At 33.6% G+C, this 19700-nt stretch overlaps 1 protein-coding gene across 1 annotated transcript in view; it reads left to right on the top strand.

The window, feature by feature from the left end:
• Positions 1–19700, top strand: part of LOC129959990 (ubiquitin carboxyl-terminal hydrolase 33-like) — a 93180-nt gene that overhangs the window by 13908 nt on the left and 59572 nt on the right. Inside the window, exons 3-5 of the mRNA XM_056072954.1 lie at positions 6542–6658; positions 6750–6945; positions 8265–8334. Coding sequence (XP_055928929.1) covers positions 6542–6658; positions 6750–6945; positions 8265–8334 — 383 coding nt within the window. The remainder of the gene's footprint in view (positions 1–6541; positions 6659–6749; positions 6946–8264; positions 8335–19700) is intronic.

Genomic DNA, 19700 nt, shown 5'->3' with positions numbered 1-19700 from the left:
CTTTTTCTTCATACATTGAAGATTTTTTCTTGAGCTGAGCTCATATTTTTATTCTGTGAACTTTTGTAAATGGTAGTGAGTGTCTTTTTGAACTGCAAATACGTTCTTGATAAAAAAAAATGTTAAATCCTTTTGTGTATTGCTACCAGTATTTATTGGCAATTTATTTAGTACACCCATTATACCGGTCGTCTTCATTAACTTAAAAATAGTCCAATTAAATGTTTCGGAATTATATTTCAGAGCAAAAATCAGTAAAGATTTCAGCGATATGTTGCACGTTGCGGTGTCTTCTTGGTAAGGTCTCGGTTTTAGCACTAGTGGGTTCGAGATTCTAGACCCAATTTCACCGAAGAACTGCCGTTTAATAAGGTCTGGTGCACGTCTAATCCGTCGGGGTCAAATTCCCTCCCGCTGATATGATGCAGTTCAATAGTTTGGGAAGTTGGGTGCCAGTTCAGATATCTTCCTTGTCATCTAACCACAGTTCAAAATTACGAGGTCCATCTCATATAGCCTAACATTGCTATAAAACGGCACGCTCATTAAACTTTTGGGATCTTGCGTCATTCCATGTAGGGGATTTTTTAGCAACCTTTGATCATCAAACTTCATGCAAGTTGCTTTAATAATATTTATTATATTTTAAGATAAGTCCAATGGCTTTTCCAAGAAATGTTTTCCGCTGTACCTTCGCCTGTTGTCTAGCAATAGACACTTTAACTAGTGTCTATTGCTGGACATTACCCATGCAGAAAATGTTAATGCTTGAACAATAATGACAAAAGGCTATAATGACTCCAGATTACATACTTTTATCAGGATTGATGCAAAATTGGAATTTAATAGCAATTTTGTAATTTTTCAGTGAAATCTGTTAACTAGATCTTTCCTCTCAGTACCCCCCCCCCTTTTTTTTTTCATATTTTGGGAGCAAATTCACATGCAATCAAAATGAAATCTTCAATGTGAACAAATGTTTGAGAAAGTGAAGATGTTGCCAATTAATATCCAAAAGATAAGAAAATTGGTTCAAAAATTTATGACTGTGCTCAAGCAACATCATAAAATTATTATTTCTGATTTAAAAATTAAGAAGAATGGTAAAAAATAAGTTAAAAACTGCATTTTATAGCGACTTTCGATAAATTAGAAGATTTTTTTTTTTCGGCCTACATAGTCGAAAAATGCCATTTTCCAACATATGCAATCACCTTAATGATCCTCACCCTCTTTCTTGAACAATGCATTGCGGTTTATTGAAATACTGAAATAATTATCCGTAAGAGGCAGTAAGAAAATGCTTACAGTATCATACTTGTTGCTATTCGAAAAACGTTTGAACTTCAATAATTAGTATTTTAGATGTTGAAGAATTTATTTAAATTATATCTGAAAAATAGATATTTATCCTTTTCAAGGGAATCAAGAGAAAATAAGAATACAACAGGATGAATTTCTTGCACCAAAGATGTATCGAAAATGGGCGAAGCTGCTCTAAAATCACTTACAATAAAGCCTCTTTGTAGTACATTACACATTCGATCATCATTCTCATTAATTTGCCATTTGGGAGAAATCCTTTGAAAGAACTATTAGAGAGATTTTACTGTACTATATTGAACTATAATTATTTGCGGTATGTAATTACATTAGTCGATCGCGTAAAATCTACTACGATACGATATTAACTTGAAACCAGAAATTTTCAATGATCGTGATTTCTTTCGCGGCGATTTTTAAATGTGTCCATTCATTTGAAAATTGTCTACTGGACCAATCTCGGCAGATTTTTGTTTTTACTATGGTGGGGACAAAAGCCCTTCTGGATCTGGTGCTTAAAAGGTTTTAAAGAAATAAAAAAAAAAAAAAAAAAAAAAAAAAAAGGGTTTTAAACCTATTTTTCAGGGTTTAGGTTCTATCATATAACGATTTTTTCTTTTTATAATTCTTATAGAAATTTTTTCCCAAAGCAATCTCTCTTTACATATAAAGATTGGCCCTGATCAACGCGCAGCTTAAACCTTTGAAATTAAAAGTATGAAATTTGGGTATTAAAGACCCACTAAGAATGTATTTTTCAAAATTTTAATTCGAAATTTAGTTTAAAAATAAAAACAGAATTTTAATGTGATCTCAGCATGACATCAAAGCACTTTATTGCGCAAAAATTATTTTAACACCGCTTTAAAGTTTTTAAGCTTTTTAGTGACAAATATTCTGTTTGAAGAATTCACTTTTGTCTTTCGTGTTAGTAATTTTTGAAAAATTAATTTTGGACATTGTTTGTAATGGAGATTTTTATTATAATGAAATTCAAAATAAAATCATTGAGTTATGTTATTTTACCGCTGTTAATGTCGTGATAAAAGAAAAGCAAAAAAGCGTTCATTGCTTTTATTTAAACAAAAAATTTTAAAGCAGTTCATTGATTAACATTCTTCATTTGATGAGTTCTGTTAAATTTTGAAGCAACGTTATGTATTGTCTTGAACTGGATTAAGAAAAAAATACTTTTAAAAAATGCATCAACTATTATGTTTTATTTCCGCTTTGCTTCTAATGCAGAGCTGTTATTTTTATTTTATTTTTTTAATTTTCATGTGTCTGTTTCCATTATTTATGAAAATTAGGACTTTCTAAAGCATTTTCATTTTTTCGTAAAATATACTGTTACGATTTTCTGTAATTTTTTTTAAGGAAAAAGTTTTGCTTATAGGCTAAAAATCAGGATTTTATTAAATTTTCTAAACGTTAAAGTGTTCAGAACAGGCCTTGACTAAACTTTAGAAATAAAAAGCGACAAGATTATTATTATTATTATTTTTAAGTTTGTCCATTTCTGAACGCTGCTTTTTTTTTTTTTTTTTTTTTTTTTTTTGCTTTTTTTATTAAAAAAATTACTTAAATATCATTTAGAACATTCATTGTTTTATCGTTCATTGTACATTCTTAACATTCATTGTACAAACTTATGATAACAATTTTGGAATGCTTTAGCTCTTAGCTTTATAAGACTGCAAATAGAATTATTAAATAATAGTGAGTTAGTGCAGGAGGAAATTTACTCTTTACATCCCAACCAAGTCGAATATTATTTGTTGCTGCATGTATAAAAATCAAATACAGTATTTTTGGCCATGATATGCTTTTCTATCACTATCGGCGTTCTCAGAAATGAAATACCCATCCATCTAAATAAACTGATAATTTGATGATTTTGAAAAATATTGAAAAAAGTTCACAGATCTTTTGTAGTTAATCTTATAAAAGTTGACTTAATTTGGTATTGATTGTTGGGTCATTTTTGTTTCTGTCAAAACCAAAAAGACACCATTTGTTTGTTTTACAGTAGCGGACGTTGTGCAAATACAGAAATATTAAAATCTAAATAATAAACATTTAAAATTATTTTTCTAAAAACATTCATTGTTATGAAATGTCATTCATTATTAAAAACTATGTATTATAAAACAGAAAACATTCTATGCTTAGAAAATGCGCAGTTTACGTATCTTCTAAGCATAGGATGCAATCAATTTACATGCAATTTGCTCAAGTTACAGGGTGGTTATAATTAAAGTAACTCTATTCAGACTCCTCTGAAACCCATTGTGCCTTTCTGATTTTGCTGAAACTTGGTATATACGTTATATGGACCATGAGGAAAAGATTTCTGGAATCAAAAATAGTACAAATTTTGACCACCAGGGGGAATTGTGGTGCCTGAAGAAGGACATCTATCAGAATCATTAAAATTTATTCAGTTACAAAATGTACTCAACGTGTGGTCCATTGACATCAATTACATGTTGAAAGCGCATTATAGCGTGTTCAATGATAGCGCGAAGAAACTCGAGGAATTTCATCAATATGGCGTGTAATGCTGGCTTGCAACTCAGGTAAACTCCTAATTCCTCCTCCATAAACACGGTCTTTAAGGAATCCACAGAACCAGAAATTGCAGGGATTTGAATCGGGTGAACGAGGAGGCCAGGCATCCGGAAACGCTCTGGATACTACACGATTCTCGCCAAAGTTAGCACGAAGCAGTTCTTTGGCTTGGTATCCAATGTGAGGTGTTTCTCTATCTTGCATGAAGGCATTGGTCTGTAAGCATTGCCATTCCTGTAAAGCAGGAATGAATAGTTTGAAGAAGTTCCCTATACCATGCACTCGTGACAGAGCACGTTTTGAGACCTTGAGGTCGGAAGAGTTTGAAAGAAAAACGGCCTGAGGATAAAAATCTACACCATGCGGACACGTAATCAGAATGCAGTGGTTTGTTGGTGCAGGATATTAGGAGATGAAGCACTCCATATGCAGTTTATTCACGTCTCATTTGACTATAGTATTTGCCAAGGCTACGCGTCATCAACTTCCCTTCTCGACAAAAATTGGCAAGCAAATTCATAGTGTGTTTGAGGTTGCAGCATTTGTACCACGTGGATCTTATACGAATACTATTTTAAAATGAATCGCATAACTTTTCGTACTATCGACCACGGAATCGCCAACTCACGTGACACCGATCGAGCAGTTGCTGAAGAATAGCTGGAACTGGAGGCTCTTTCAGCCACAGCAGTAATCACTTGTTCGACAGTTTCATTCGCAATAGGTTTCCGCCCTCTATTACCTAGCAGCACACCCAAGTTTCCGGTCTCTTCAAATTTCATAAACATCTTCAAACCATTCTTCGATATGGTTCCTTTACGCAAATCCTTTAAACGACGATATTCACGCACTGCAGCTAAGCTATTGCTGTCGTTTTGATAAAACAGTTTTACCAGTAAAGCTCAATCTTTCTTCGGTAAGGGCATGATTAACAATGACAAAGGTACGCAGAATGATTTTCGGGCTCTGCCTACAAGTCTCTTTATAGGTTTCACTAATTTTTGTTAGGAATTTTTAAAAAGTGCCATCTGCAGATCAAAATTTGAACTATTTTCTCCCATTACAGAAATCTTTACCCCATGGTCCATCCATATAACGTATATACCAAGTTTCATCAAAATCCGATGGGCAGAATCGGTTCTAGAGAGATCTAAATTGGGTCTCTAATTATAACAACCCTATACTTAAAAAGTACTTAATTTTTGCAGGAGTTTCTCACTACCCACCCTCTCTAAATATGAAGACGACTTGTTGCATGACAAAATATTTCTTACACTTATAGAGAACATCAATAGGCATTTACAGTGCGATTTTCAATCGTAATCAAGTGAGTCGGCGCTTCCCTCCACATCATACTGGCGAGAACATTTACCAACATCTAACTCAAAAGATATTTCCTCGATGTGTATTCTTCTCTTCTCTCTCATAAAACCCCTTTAGTATTGATGGAGCCATTTATTAACATTTTATTCACAATGAATCGAGTCTAAGAAGTTGTATCTATTAGTTTTTATTTCGATTTAGTTTCGTACAATTTTCAAACATTGATATAGGTTTAAACAATATTTTCTGCATATTTATTATTTTTTTGTTAAAAAAAATCAGTACTTTTTAAACCTCTTTTTCTCTTATGTCACTGAAAAGACTAGAAGAACAAAATCGTTTTCATTTAGTTGATTTGGTATTTAATTTTGCTACAAATAAGCTAAATATTTTTTTTAGACAAGCGGCATTGTTCTCCCCGAAACTTTCTCGCATTCTCTCCAATAATTTTTTTATCCCCTTTCCCAGCAATTGTGGGCTTTGGATAAGGTCGTGCATACCGCATGGTATTGGTATGAACGATAGTTACGAAATATAGATCTTTGGTGTGAATGTAGTATTTTTACTGAGTGTATAATGATAATATATATTTTGGACGAATTTTCTCGGCCGATTGACACCAAAATTTGACATTGGGCTGCAGTTTTCACAAGATAATATACCAAATTTCATTGATTTAAGTCATTCCGTTTATGAATTATGTTTGCATGCATACAAAAGTACAGACCGACAAACGATCAACCATTCGACAGATTTCGTTCAAAATTTGATTAGAATCTATGTTTTAGATGCTAAACAATGTGCATCAGCCACTGTCCCATCAAATGGAATGTTATCTCAAACAAGCATTAATACGTTCCATTAGTTTATTGAATAAATTTTTGTTTCTTGATATTTGGTTCAATTGACTGGCCAACCCTTGAAAGCGGATACCTAAATTGGCAGAATAGGTCTTATTTTGTTCTTCGAATTAGATTTTTCTTGTAATATAATTTATGTAATAGCCCTTAGAAGTGATTAACAAGTGTTTCATAATTATATTTATATTAAGTCTTTCTTATTTCAGTTGATTGTTTTTAAAATAATACCTTTTTGAGAGAAAAAAAATGGATTTCCAGAATTAACAATCAAAGTTCTATTAAGGGTCTGCTACTTTCTGGAGTCTGCTTTAAAATTGTTAGCAATTTGGACATTATTAACAAACGTGACTTTTTTTAAGTGCATCTTGAAGTGATAAAATAAAACTTCTTCATTGTAATAAAATATTTAAGTTTGAGATCAATGTATTTACAGTTTTTTATAAATATAGTCGTTTTCTTTTTAGTCACATTGCGATACATGTCAGAGGGAAGGTCCACACCTGTGGGTGTGTTTGCATAGAGATTGCTTGTATGTTGGCTGTAATGAATCTGGCAACAATCATTGTGTCAAACATTTCCAGGTGATGTATACTATTTTAATACTCGATTGCCTTATATGTTTAAAGCAGCAAATAATTTTTTAATGCTAATTTTTTTGCCTTTCGATTTTAGAAATCCCGAGAACATTCTTTGTTTTTAAATTTAACATCATTGCGAGTTTATTGTTTGCTTTGTGAGTGTGAAGTTTTCTTGGAAAATAATGACCCTCCCCTTCCGGGCATGTTACCAACTCATCCTCTCATTCTCAAAAAACAAGATTCTGATTCTGAAGATGACTGTGACGGTGAAGAAAACTTAAAACCAAAAGGTAATGTAATGCAGTATTTTTGAAAAATTATCTTTAATGAATCAAAATATACAAGTTAATTTTTTAGGTATAATTTAGCGTATGTAGCTGAATTCCTTAGTGCATGTATTTCATTTTGGGGTTGTTATTAATTGTTTTATTTAAGTTTTAATATCGTTTCATCTCGTTGAAATAGCTCAAAATGAATAATTTCGATTATACCCAACCAAATACTCTAACAATTTTAAAGCGCGCAGCTCAGCTTTTTCAAGAGGCTTTGCCTGCTTCTTCCGTTAATTTTCTTTGTAAATGCTACTTTTATGTCTTTTGCCCCTGACTTTAAGACATTGTTTCTTTATTTGGATATTTGTGTAATTTTATCGTTTGAAGTATGGTGGCTGTTTGTTTTTGGTGCTCATGCTATCCTTTGTTTTGATTCTCTAATTTAGTAAATTGATTAAATTTAAAATATTAATGTGTTGTTTGATGTTGTTATACAGCCTGTTGGGTATTGTTTTATTCTTGCTATGTATGTTTTCTGCCTTTTTAATTTCTATCTCTTGACTCCAGTGTAGGCTTGTTTATTAATTAATTTAGTTATTTCATTTTTGTTATGTATTCTTAGTTATTATCCTTGCTCTGGCTATGTCTTTCACGGAATAAATATAGTCCTGTACCCTGCAACCTTAAATGTCTCGCACTTTTTTTGGTTTGAGGCTGTTTTGAAGTAATTCTAGATCACACAAAATCTACTTATAACATCATGTTGCTGTAGAATATTTTAATGAAAGTTTAAACATATGTAATTTTTTATAGTCTTGTATGCTAGAAAACCCTTTATGAAGATTTTAGACACAAAATCTTTAAGTGTTACTTCATTCAAAATGTTTTTTCCTACACATGAAAGAAGGCAGAATGAAGCTAGTTTATTTTCACCTCATGATTGTATGTATGTATTTACAAACAATTAATTTCATTTTCACATCTTCTCACAACTCCTCTTAAGAATCTGGCATAGATGTGCTTTTATTTTTGACTCATAGCTCGTATTGTATATTGAAGCTTGATTGGAATCGATTATAATTCCTTTGTAAGAGAAATTTATAAAATTAAAATGAATGCCACTTAAGTAAACCTAGAGGTGTAAATTTTTTTACAGAAATTTTTTTCTTGGGTATATGTTTTATGCTGTTAGTTTAAATAACTTTGCTTCTGTTGTTGAAATTAATTTTTAGTTTGTCTTTACTAACATTCACAACCAATTCTTTAAAAAATAATATTATTATGCTGATATGTATTTTAAAGTAACTTTATTAATTAAACTCTTTTGATTTTCATAGGTTTAACTGGTCTACAAAATTTGGGAAATACATGCTACATGAACTCTGCTATACAAGCCTTGTCAAACTGGTATAGTACATTGACTTTGATATATAATATTGTATTTGCTTTTTTCATCATTTCTTGCTATTTGGATAATGGTTTAACTCTTGAAGCATAAGTAATAGACTCGGTGATATTCAGCGACCTCAATTTGATTTTTCAGGGTTGACATATATAATAATACTCTTACATCCCTCTTAAAATGAAATAAATCGAAAGATTTACTTGACACTGTTGTCCTTTTTTTACTGGGAAAAAAATTGACTGGGCCATGTGAAAGTAGTTTCTATTTGCTAATAGCAGTAGTACTACTGCTTAACAATAAAAATATTGTTTATAACAGTATTGTAAATATTTTTTTTATTTGATATTTGATTGAATGGTATATAATACAATTTATTTCATATGGATAGTTTTGTGCCAAAGTAATATTTGTTAAAAGTTTTAACTAGGCATTTAGGTAGTTTCCCCATATAGGAATACTATTTATTGCAATGCTTCTCATGATATTGGGAAAATTTCTACAAAATTTCTCTTAATAGTCTTTAGAACTCAGAACCACCCCTCATTTAAAAGTTTTTATTTTGTGTATGTAATGCTTCACCCATGTTAACTTGTGACTGCAATGACTAGAATAATTTGGATTAGATTTGACGTTAGGCGGCACTTGGTACATTGCAGAGATTACATAAATTTCAACCAAATTTATAGATCAGCCATCCAGGCTGTTGCACATGTGGTCCAGTGGATCATGAATTTATAATTGTTTTTTAAATCATTTATTTTTAAAAGTTGCTTGAAATTATATGCATTATGTATTTGCAATTAAGTTATAAGAAACCAAAACCACAACTCACCCCAACAACTACCGAGGTAAGAACAGAAAACAGCATTTCCGTTAACGGCTTTTATTTTAGTCATCACTGACACACACACACACACACACACACACACACACACACACACACTCGAATGATACATTTCTAAAAATCGGGATTATTTGGGTGCCGACGCAGCGCCCTCTTTCGGAAAAAGAATAATTCTTAACACTGGCCCCCGATGACGAATATCATCAAAAGGTCAAACAATTATAATTAAACAGATTACTAAAATGGATTGAACATACATTAAAATATATTAAAATACAAAAAAATACAGAAAAATGAATCAAGTAATGTCAATAAGAAGTTTGACGAGTTTATGGATTGGTCTTTTTAACCCTTCATTTGCAGTTTTTAGATTAACTGCTCTAACGTAGTTATCAGTTCCCTCAAAGGTCTCTAAGACTCTTGCCATTTTCCACTTTATTGGAGGTAGATTGTCGTCTCTTATCAACACCAAATCATTGACCTTTAAATTTGCACAAGTTTTCCACTTGTTTCTCACTTGCAATTGGGTTAAATAATCTTTGGACCAGAATCTCCAAAAAGACTGTGAAATTTGACATCAATTTTAGTCTATCGCGAATCGAGATCTTTTGATCCGTCAGATCAGGTTCCGGGATTTTCTGTAATTCTGACTCTATAAGGAAATGGCCAGGCGTAAACACTGAAGAATCATCGGGATCATCCGACGCAGCAACCAATGATCTGGAGTTTAGTACTTTCTCGGTCTCCACTAGAACGGTTGAAAACTCTTCATTAGTCAGGATTTGACATCCTATTACTCGTTTCAAATGATACTTCATCGATTTCACACATGCCTCCCCGAGTCCGCTGAAATGTGGGGCCAATAGAACATTTGTTCTCCAGACAACATCTTCGTTGGCCAAATACCGACCAATCGCCTGCGAATTCCATAGTTTCAGCACATGTTTAGCCCCGATGAAATTGGTCCCACAATCAGTGAATATCTCGGCGGGTTTCCCTCTGCGTCCAACGAAGCGCTTGAAAGATGCAAGAAACGCATCAGTACTCAGGTCACTGACGAGCTCCAGGTGAACCGCTTTCGTGATGAAACAAACGAAGATGCAGACATACATCTTCACGGGTCTCGCACCTCTTCCACGACGAGGAGTGATCAAAAATGGTCCACAAAAATCTACCGGCTTTCAGAAACGCTCTACCTGGTATGACACGGGACGCAGGCAAGTCGGCCATTATTTGCCTCGAGAATTCTGCACGAAACCGCGCACAGATGACACAGTTTCTCACGATTTTTCTTATGGATGATCTGGCTCCCAAAATCCAATAGACCTGTCTAATTGCAGAATGAACTGATTGAACTCCTGCATGAAGATAGTTTAAATGATACAGTCTTATAATCATAGTTGTTACTGGATGCTGTTTTGGTAATATCAAAGGATGCTTTACACTCGCTGGCAAACTGGAGTTTCCAATTCTTCTCCCAACCCTGAGAAGTCCTTTACTATCCAAAAATGGATTAAGCTGAATCAATTTACCTGCACTCAACACATTTCCTTTCTCTAGTACGGAAGTTTCAGTCGAAAATGCAACCTTCTGAACCAAATGTATAATCCTATCATGCGACTCTTTCAAATCCAAACATTCCAAATACGGTATCGAAACCATATTTTCTCTACAATTTCCCACGAATTTCAAACGCCAAGCAACCACACTTTGAAATCTACTCCAAACTGAAATTTTATTCCAAAGCTCCTCGATAACATCCACCTTAACTACAAAACAAACAACCGAATCTGCCTTTTGCTCCCTCAATATTTCTGAATTACCCACATCCTGCGATTGCTTGACTGATTTTTCCGGCCAATAATTACAATTCTGCAATAACCAGTTGGGCCCGTACCACCATTTTTGACTGGATATCAAATTTTCAACAAAAACTCCTCTAGTGAGCAAATCTGCTGGGTTTTCTGCCGATGGACAATAAAACCAATCATTCGGATTCGATTTTTCCTGCACCTCTGCAACACGATTCGCCTCTAACTGCTTCCACCTCTTGGCATTTCCTCTAATCCAATACAACACTATCTGAGAATCTGTCCAAAACATGAATTTCCCAACAATTTTATAATAAATACCTTCTAGAAATTTCGCAAGTCTAACCCCTATCACAGCAGCTATTAATTCCAACCTAGGTAATGTTAATGTTTTAAGTGGAGCTACTCTATTTTTTGACATCAAAAAGGACACTCTACATTTTCCAGTGTTATCAACATATCTTGTATAGGATGTTGCGCCGTAGGCCCTGAGCGATGCTTCGCAAAATATATGAATTTCTGCCAATCCTTTCCCACAATCCTATAAACAATTCCTAGGAATAACTATTTCCTTCAACGCCCTAATTTCGTTACACCATGTAATCCACTTAAGTCGCAAATCCTCTAGTAAATCATCATTCCAGTTCATACCTCTTTCCCAGATCTCTTGTAATAAACACATAATTCTTACTACAATGGGTGCAATCAATTCCACAGCATCGAAAATTCTCGCTGCAGTCTGTAAAGCACAACGCTTAGTATTGTCCAAACCTCTTAAACTATCCACCAACCCTTTCGCTTCCAACGACAAAACATCTTTGTTGGGATTCCAAATTAGCCCCAGCACTTTCAACTCAACGCCTTCTCCTTCACTCTCACAAAATCCGTTTTTGACCCACAAAGCTCTCAAGTCACTATTGTTGGACCTTAATTTTCTCAACTTAAACCCACCACTTCTCAAAATTGTCACAGCATCTGATGATAACGTAAACGTTTCCATCATACTATCCGCACCAAAATACAAATCATTTATATATAAACCAGAATTTAGCATTAACACTGAATCAGGTCTTTCGGCTTCGAATTTTGCAATGTGATGTTTAATAACTGCACTCAAAATAAACGGAGAAGTTTTGCATCCGAAGGGTAATCTAGTCATCTGCATAATCCTATAGTCTTCATAATCGCTACCTCATTCCAAAGAAATTTCAAAAATTTATGATCTTCAGGAGCCATACCTATCATTAAAAATACCTTTTCTATGTCCCCATGAAGTGCAACCTTCAATCTTCTAAATTTCATTATTACCTCAAGAATGCTAGGATTCAAATTCGGACCAGCCTCTAAACAATCGTTAAGTGACAAGTTTTGTCCAGATTTGGAGCCACAATTGAAAACCATGCGAACTTTAGTTGTTTCCTTATCCGCTCTGACCACTGCTCTATGAGGCATGAAATATTCATTCCTATCCCTACCACATTCTTTAATTATTCCATTAGTTTCCTGAATTGTTTCGCCATAAGCACTAGCTATCCATTCATTTTTATTGAACCCCTTTTTCAATTCGTCGAATTGCCTCTTGGCCAGATTAAAGTTGTTCTCCAATTCGCTGGGATCAGTCCTCCACAACAACTTGGCCTCATATCTTCCATTTTTAAATTCTAGGTCCCTATTAATTTGGTCTAACAATTCCCTATCGGTTATACTCATTTCAGTCTCATCTCTGATGCCCAACGTTTCCAAGTCCCATCGTACCTGAACATCTGACGCAGGCGCTAAAAAATTTGCTGAACAAGGACCACTACTTCCTCTTTGTACCCTGTAATGCGAACCCAAAAATAGTAGGAACACAGGTCACCGTGTTATTTTATTTCTGAAAGTGAGATACATTTATTATCTGCCGAAATACATCCCCTCCAACCAAAATCTCAATTTTCGCCTTGTTATCACACGTGTCGACAAGATTTAAGCCTCGCAACTGCATACCTTTTAGGACATCTGCGTTGGGAATAGCCACAGGAGCTGTAGTTATTGTACCGGCTATTAATACTTCTACAAAAATTAGCTGATCAGGGTCATTTCGGCTGGTGAGAGTTATTACTCCGACGTCATATGTTCTCTCCACAGGCTCGACAGAACCAAAAGAAAAAACAGACAACCTTTCTTTCCGAATCGATTTCAATTTTAAGCAATTAGCCAATGATATCGTATACCAACTTCTTTCGCTACCATTATCTCACAAAATTCTTATCATTTTACTCAAATTTAATTCCAAATTACTAGCATAAACACTGCATGTAAACAAAAGAACTGTAGGTACATCTGTACTAGTTATAGATGAATTGCACTGCGTACTTGTTGCAGTATCAGGCTGCATGCTTTTACCCTCATTGCCATCTCTTTTATAATGAATAAGCGTGTAATGCGGACCACCACAGAAACAATTTCTCGATTTGCAAGTTCTCGCCCAACATTTCGAAGAAAAGCACTTGAAGCACAAATTATTACCTTTTACAAAGCTTACTTTATCGTTCACTGAAAGTCTTTTAAACCTGATACAATTAGATAACAGATGGATCCCAGTGTTGCAAAATCTACACTTCACATTCCTCACACTAGATAGATATACATTAGATACAGTTTTATTGTTATAATTACGGTGTTTGTTAGCCAAAGACACTTGACTTCTCCCACCTCCAACATCTGAATATGGTCTTGTTGACGTAGACTGTACTTTTTGTTTATCCTTTGAAGCCAAATAAATATCACATTCCCTGTCCAAAACCTGAGGTCTAAACCAGGACTCACCCTTCTTTACCGCCACATGAGTTCTTAACTCGCAATCAAGTTCACTATATAGTTTATCAGAAACTATCAATTGACATAACGATTTAAAATCCTCAACTGCTCTCAAGCTACAGTAATATTCAAAATTAGAACTCAATCGAGATGAGTATTGCACATAATTCTCTGTTGGAAATTTTTTCGAGTTGCGAAACTGATCCAAACATTCCTGGGGGGTGGGCTGAAATTCCTTCTAAACAATAGCTTTAAGTTTATCGTAATTCGCAATGTTTTCCTCAGTTACATAAACCAATAAATTTGAAATCCTTTCTCCTAACATATTTAATAAGATCTCCGCTTTCTGGCACGTTTTTGGTTTTAAACGCTTTTTCCAACGACTGGAAGAACAAATTAAAGGACTCTAGTAGGTACAGGAATGGTCAACGTTTTGATACTTTTAGTCAAATTCTCAACATTTTGATTTGATGCATCTAAATCACCTTGGACTGAACCATTCAACCCATTTTGCAACTCCAACTGTCTTTCTAATTGCGCCAATTTTACTAGTTCCATTTCCAACCTCCTTGCCTCATTTTCTTTTATCTCATTTTCCTTTTCCTTCTTTAATTTTTTTATCCTCGATTATATTATCAATTACGCCCTGTACAAAATCTGATTCTTTCTTAAATACCTCGCTTTTTTCGATTAATTTTTTCAAATCAATTTTAGGTCCTCCACAACAACCAAACCAATCTCCTCCGCAACTAACCTCAATTCGTCCTTCCTCAAATTACCAAACGACATTTTCTGCACTTATTACACAAAAATATTATCAATAAAACCTCTAAAATCTACCCGACAAACCGACGCTCAAAATATCACCATATAAATTTGACCAGTAACCTCTAAAAAACACAATTAAAATTCACAAACCAAAACAACAAATTATACCACGACAAGCTCAAAATTCAAATGCAAACAACAGAAAAAACACCACACTCAACACATCCCACTTCTAACACCAAAAAATGTATTTACAATTAAGTTATAAGAAACCAAAACTCCCCCCCCCAACAACTACCGAGGGAAGAACAGAAAACACCATTTCCGTTAACGGCTTTTATTTTAGTCATCACTGACACACACACACGAATGATACATTTCTATACTCTGTTTCACCCTAACTTGGCAGTAGTGTATATTCTAGGCAAGCCGAATCACAGTCGTTATCAGGGGAACTGGGTTACTTTAAAGTACAAAGTTACTAGAAATGCAAATCGCTGGCGAAACTTTATCTCGCAAATTTTTCGCCAAATAGTAAATATTTATTTACTTTATTATATTATCACTTTTTCGGAGAATTAATTGTTTCCTTATTTTCATTATTTTTTCAATACATTTTAATAATTCATTAATGTTATTTCATTTCGTTTCATCGTTTCTCAAAAGAAAACCTTAAATCTTTCAATATTCTGTAAAGCGTAGTTCGGCTAATGTTTTTCGAAAAGATATCTCTATCATCGTTCACATCTTTTAAAACTTTATCTAATTTTGGGATCTCATTTCTACGAAAAAATGCATGGATTTTTCGTCAAATATAGGATAATGTAAAATCATCATATTTTACAAGACCCGAATGTTTACCTACTGAGCCTGGTCGTTTCTTTCCATGGTTACATAAAGGACTGGATGCATTTAAAGGACTGCACTTAAAGGATTGGATGCTTTTTTCAAATGGAAAACTGCTCTTTGCGAAAAACTAGTAAGATGCGAAACTTTATCGACGATTTGGTTGATAGAATCTTGAGGGTTTTCTTCTCGGAATCGAGAATAAACATTTAATATGTTTCTGCATGCTGCACTTTTTGTTGGTTTCACTCGTCTTGAAGGTGTGCACAGTGTAGTCGGTTATAACACTTTCTCTTTTTCAGACATTTTAGAAGTGAATAAAAATGAAGAATCGAATAAATATTCAACAATCAAAACTAATAACTACTAATGCGATTAATAGTATCAAAAATATCAGCTGGTAAAAAAGCGAGAATAAAAAAGTACGAATGATGATAACGGTTGCGAACTGAATGAAGCTGAGTTGGCGGAGACGTGAAAGAAAAGCGCGCCAAATATGTGACCTTGAAGACCGGTTCTAGCCAAAGTGGAATTCATTATGTTAATCTTTTAGTTATATTCGTTCGCTTTATTTACAAAATACTTAACAGATAAGCACTTCTAACTTGAGAATAATTTTAAATACATACTGATAAAAAAAGGATTTCTGTAATTTATGATATTATTTGATAAATTTCCGCGCATTTTAACTATTATAAAGTCGGAATTGATGGAGAACTCTTTCCCAACGCGGAGCGTCACATTTTCTACCTTTTACAATACTGCCAAGTTAGGGTGAAACAGAGTATAATAATCTAGATTATTTTGGAGGCGACGCAGCGCCCTCTTTCGGAAGAAGAATAATTCTTAACACATTATGTACAGTAAATTTGCTTTGAGAGTAAATTATTAGGCTACTCTGGTGCCTTCCTATCTTACGTTCCGTTGCCTACCACACAAGTCAAGCAAGGCTTACATCCAATACGAGACGACACTTAGCAGCGCTGTCTGGAGGAACGGAAATCTGCAACACTCCCTACCTGAACTCGCATGAGTTCACTTATCTTAAACTGCAATTAAAATTTATACAGTAGAAAATACAAAGAATACTATCAAACATCAATTAAATCATTATAAAATCTTATGTAGCAATTTTGCATATCAAACAAATTACAATACCAATCCCAAAGAAAAAATTAGCATACTGCATTTCACGTAAATTTGTATAATTATGGATTTATTTCAAGATTATAAGTAAGTTACACTGATCGTTTTATGTTACCTTAAGAAGTTTTAATGAAAAAAGAACGAACGTTTCCATCTCATCCCGGATACAGTTCTAAAACTCTGCCCATCATCCACATGTTCATGGGATATCTTTCATCATTAATTAATTCGCCTTAAATGATGAAATCTTACCTAGTTGTGGAGAGATATAAACTGATCGTAAATTAAGTAAATATTCCTTCCTCCACCTGTTCCATAAACGATTTAAAAGAATTTGCTGGCATTTAAATCTTTTTACCAACAATTCTTACTAACATTTAAATTCTCAAATTTAGATTGACTAACATGTAAAGACATTCATCTTTTCCCTACTGGAAAATAAGAAGGATTGAGTGTAGAGGATTCCTGGGGTTCGTTGTACAGATACGTGAAAGGCCTAGAATTAATCATGAAGAATCTAGAATCTTCAATTTTTAAAAATACAGTTTGGAATTACTTAAGATAAAGAGATGATTTACCAATAATTTTCTTTAAACAATTTCTAATTGTACATGTCTGTCTTTCCCAGAAACTTCCCCACCAAGGCCTCTTTTCAGCAATAAATTTCCAAAGAATACCTTTAAAAGCAAATATTTTTAACTTCAGGATTATTGCTACAATTCCACCATTTTCTTAAATCGCTATTTTTCTTTAAAAAAGTTTTTGCATAATCAGAATGTAATATAGAGTATAAACCTCTGCGAGAAAGGAATCTTCTAAAATCTAATAAAAATTAATCAGTAGTTGTATTAAGAACTAATTCCGAATGAATTGCCTTAGTGACAGTACAAGTTAATATTATTAAATAACATGTAGTATTAGAATCATGCACAAAAAAATGTCCTGCAAAATTCACACTTGCCATATCAAAAGGAAAATGTTCTTGAATTTTATCAGGAGGTAGTGGAGCTACTACCTGGTTCCCAGCTTTCACTGTGTAATGTTTGTTCACTTATAATACAATCATTGAGTACTTTTTTTATGAACTGTCTACTCTTGACAATTCAAAATTGTTCTCGTAAGTGTGTTGGGATACCGTCAATATCTAAATGGCACATTTTGACATGAACTTCCGATATTAGCAATTTCACAAATTTATCATTGTTTGGAAGAATCCAAGGATGCTTGGCCTTCACAGCCTCATTATAGAACTGTAACTGACCTTTTAATTGCTATAACTGCTGGTTATCAATCTCAAGATTCAGATTATATATACACAAGATCCTTTAAATATAATAACCTTAGAGAGTAGCTGATTAATTTCAAGTCTAATGCCCTTGCGTTTTGTAGGCTTGATCCAAAAACGCAAGAATTCTTGAAATTCTGAAGTACAAAGAGGGCCGCTTGATTTTAATGAATCAGAATCATTGTGAACAAACCTTCTCGATGAAGCGGTCACACCCAAAAGTTTACCAAGATTGCTATGTTTATTGATATCAATATAGTCGGAAATACTGTAATTACCATTATCAACAGCTACCACTGTGTTGACTGTTGCAGTTTGCTATAGTTCTGGTGAAATTGTCTTTTCACCACGAATTTCATCCGAGGGATTTGGCAAACATTGAACAGGCCACAGTTGTACCATCTTAGACAACCATGGTGCCTCCGTCCAATAGAGAGAATTCATTAGAATTCTCTCTATTGGACGGAGAATTTCCTCGTAGATTCACCTCTCATAGTAAAGTCAGCAGGATTTTCGAAGCCTGAAAGCAATAATTTGAGATATTGAATTTTTATTTAAGAAAGAGAATCGCTTGCCCATTTCGAATTTTGGCAAATTTAAAGACAAAACAGAATTTTCAGGTACATTAGATTTGTTAAGGCTGAAATGGGATTCTTGAAAAGTTTTTTTTTTTTTTTTTTTTCTGTGAACTGCTTAATTTTATTTTTCAATTTTATTTTAGCAATTAATATTTTATCATATTTTTCTGGGCTATTTAATTCACTTTTAAATTTATCTATACCAGTTATGAAATCTTAAACCTCTAAATCATATTTTTTCAAAATTTCTTCTTTCTTTTCAAGTAGTTGAAGAAACTCAGTTTCTTCATCTAAAGTTTGAACTTTGGTGACTAACTTCGTGACACTCTTTCTAGCACTGCTTCTTTTTTCAACAATCATTGATAGCTTATCCATGATTATATATATATATATATATATATATATATATATATAGTTAATTGAAATTATATACATTATATTTAGTAAATTTGCTTTGGGCGTAAATTATTAGGTTATTCCGGCGACTTCCAACCATACATTCATTTGCCTTCTTACCTTTCCTTTAATTTCTTACATCCAATACAAGACGATGCTCAATTGCGCCATCTGGAAGAACAAAACTGTAATACTGGCTATATGGGATGGAAATGTTTGGAGGGATGAGGTTCTCATTTTGTCATAACTTCTTTACTATCAAAGATATAAAAGTAATTCAAATAAGATAGTTTGCCTCGTTATAGTAAACAGTTTCTGTAATCAAAGTGCTTTGATATTAGCAATGTTTAGATGTTAGGTTTTCAAAAATGATTTTCGATTGTCTCCTTGTTGAAAATTTCTTGCCAGTTGTATTCACTTGCGATGTCTTGCCTTTTTATAGTTTCAATTCTCAAATGTGATTTTTTTTTTTTTTTTTTTTTTTTTTTTTGTCCCTGTATTGACAGAATTTTATTTATTATTTTAAGAAAATTGACTGGAATTCGATATCTGATTTGGAAGTTTACGGTAAGCATGCTTCATCAAAGAGGTTGCAGATATTGATTTAAATGCTTAATGAAACACTGACTTTCATATGGCATACCAGATGCTTGAGATGGCAATACTGGGAGCATTATTAGTAGAAGATTCATGTTTAAAAATTACTGTAATAAATCACTATGTATTTAAACCAAGCCTTAATACAAAAACATCCAGAATATGCCAAAGGGTTTTAGGTCAGTCAACTTTGCTATCAAGGCAATGTTGCAAGCCTTTAGATGAGAAGTATTGCCTCACCTGCCATATGCATCTTATATTGGTCCTCAAAAACACCATTTGTTTGAAGCATGATATT

Source organism: Argiope bruennichi, chromosome X2 (assembly GCF_947563725.1).
Source record: "Argiope bruennichi chromosome X2, qqArgBrue1.1, whole genome shotgun sequence".
NCBI classification, from domain to species: Eukaryota; Metazoa; Arthropoda; class Arachnida; order Araneae; family Araneidae; genus Argiope; species Argiope bruennichi.
Note: the sequence above shows the minus strand (reverse complement) of the source record. Positions and strands in the feature narration are given on the sequence as shown.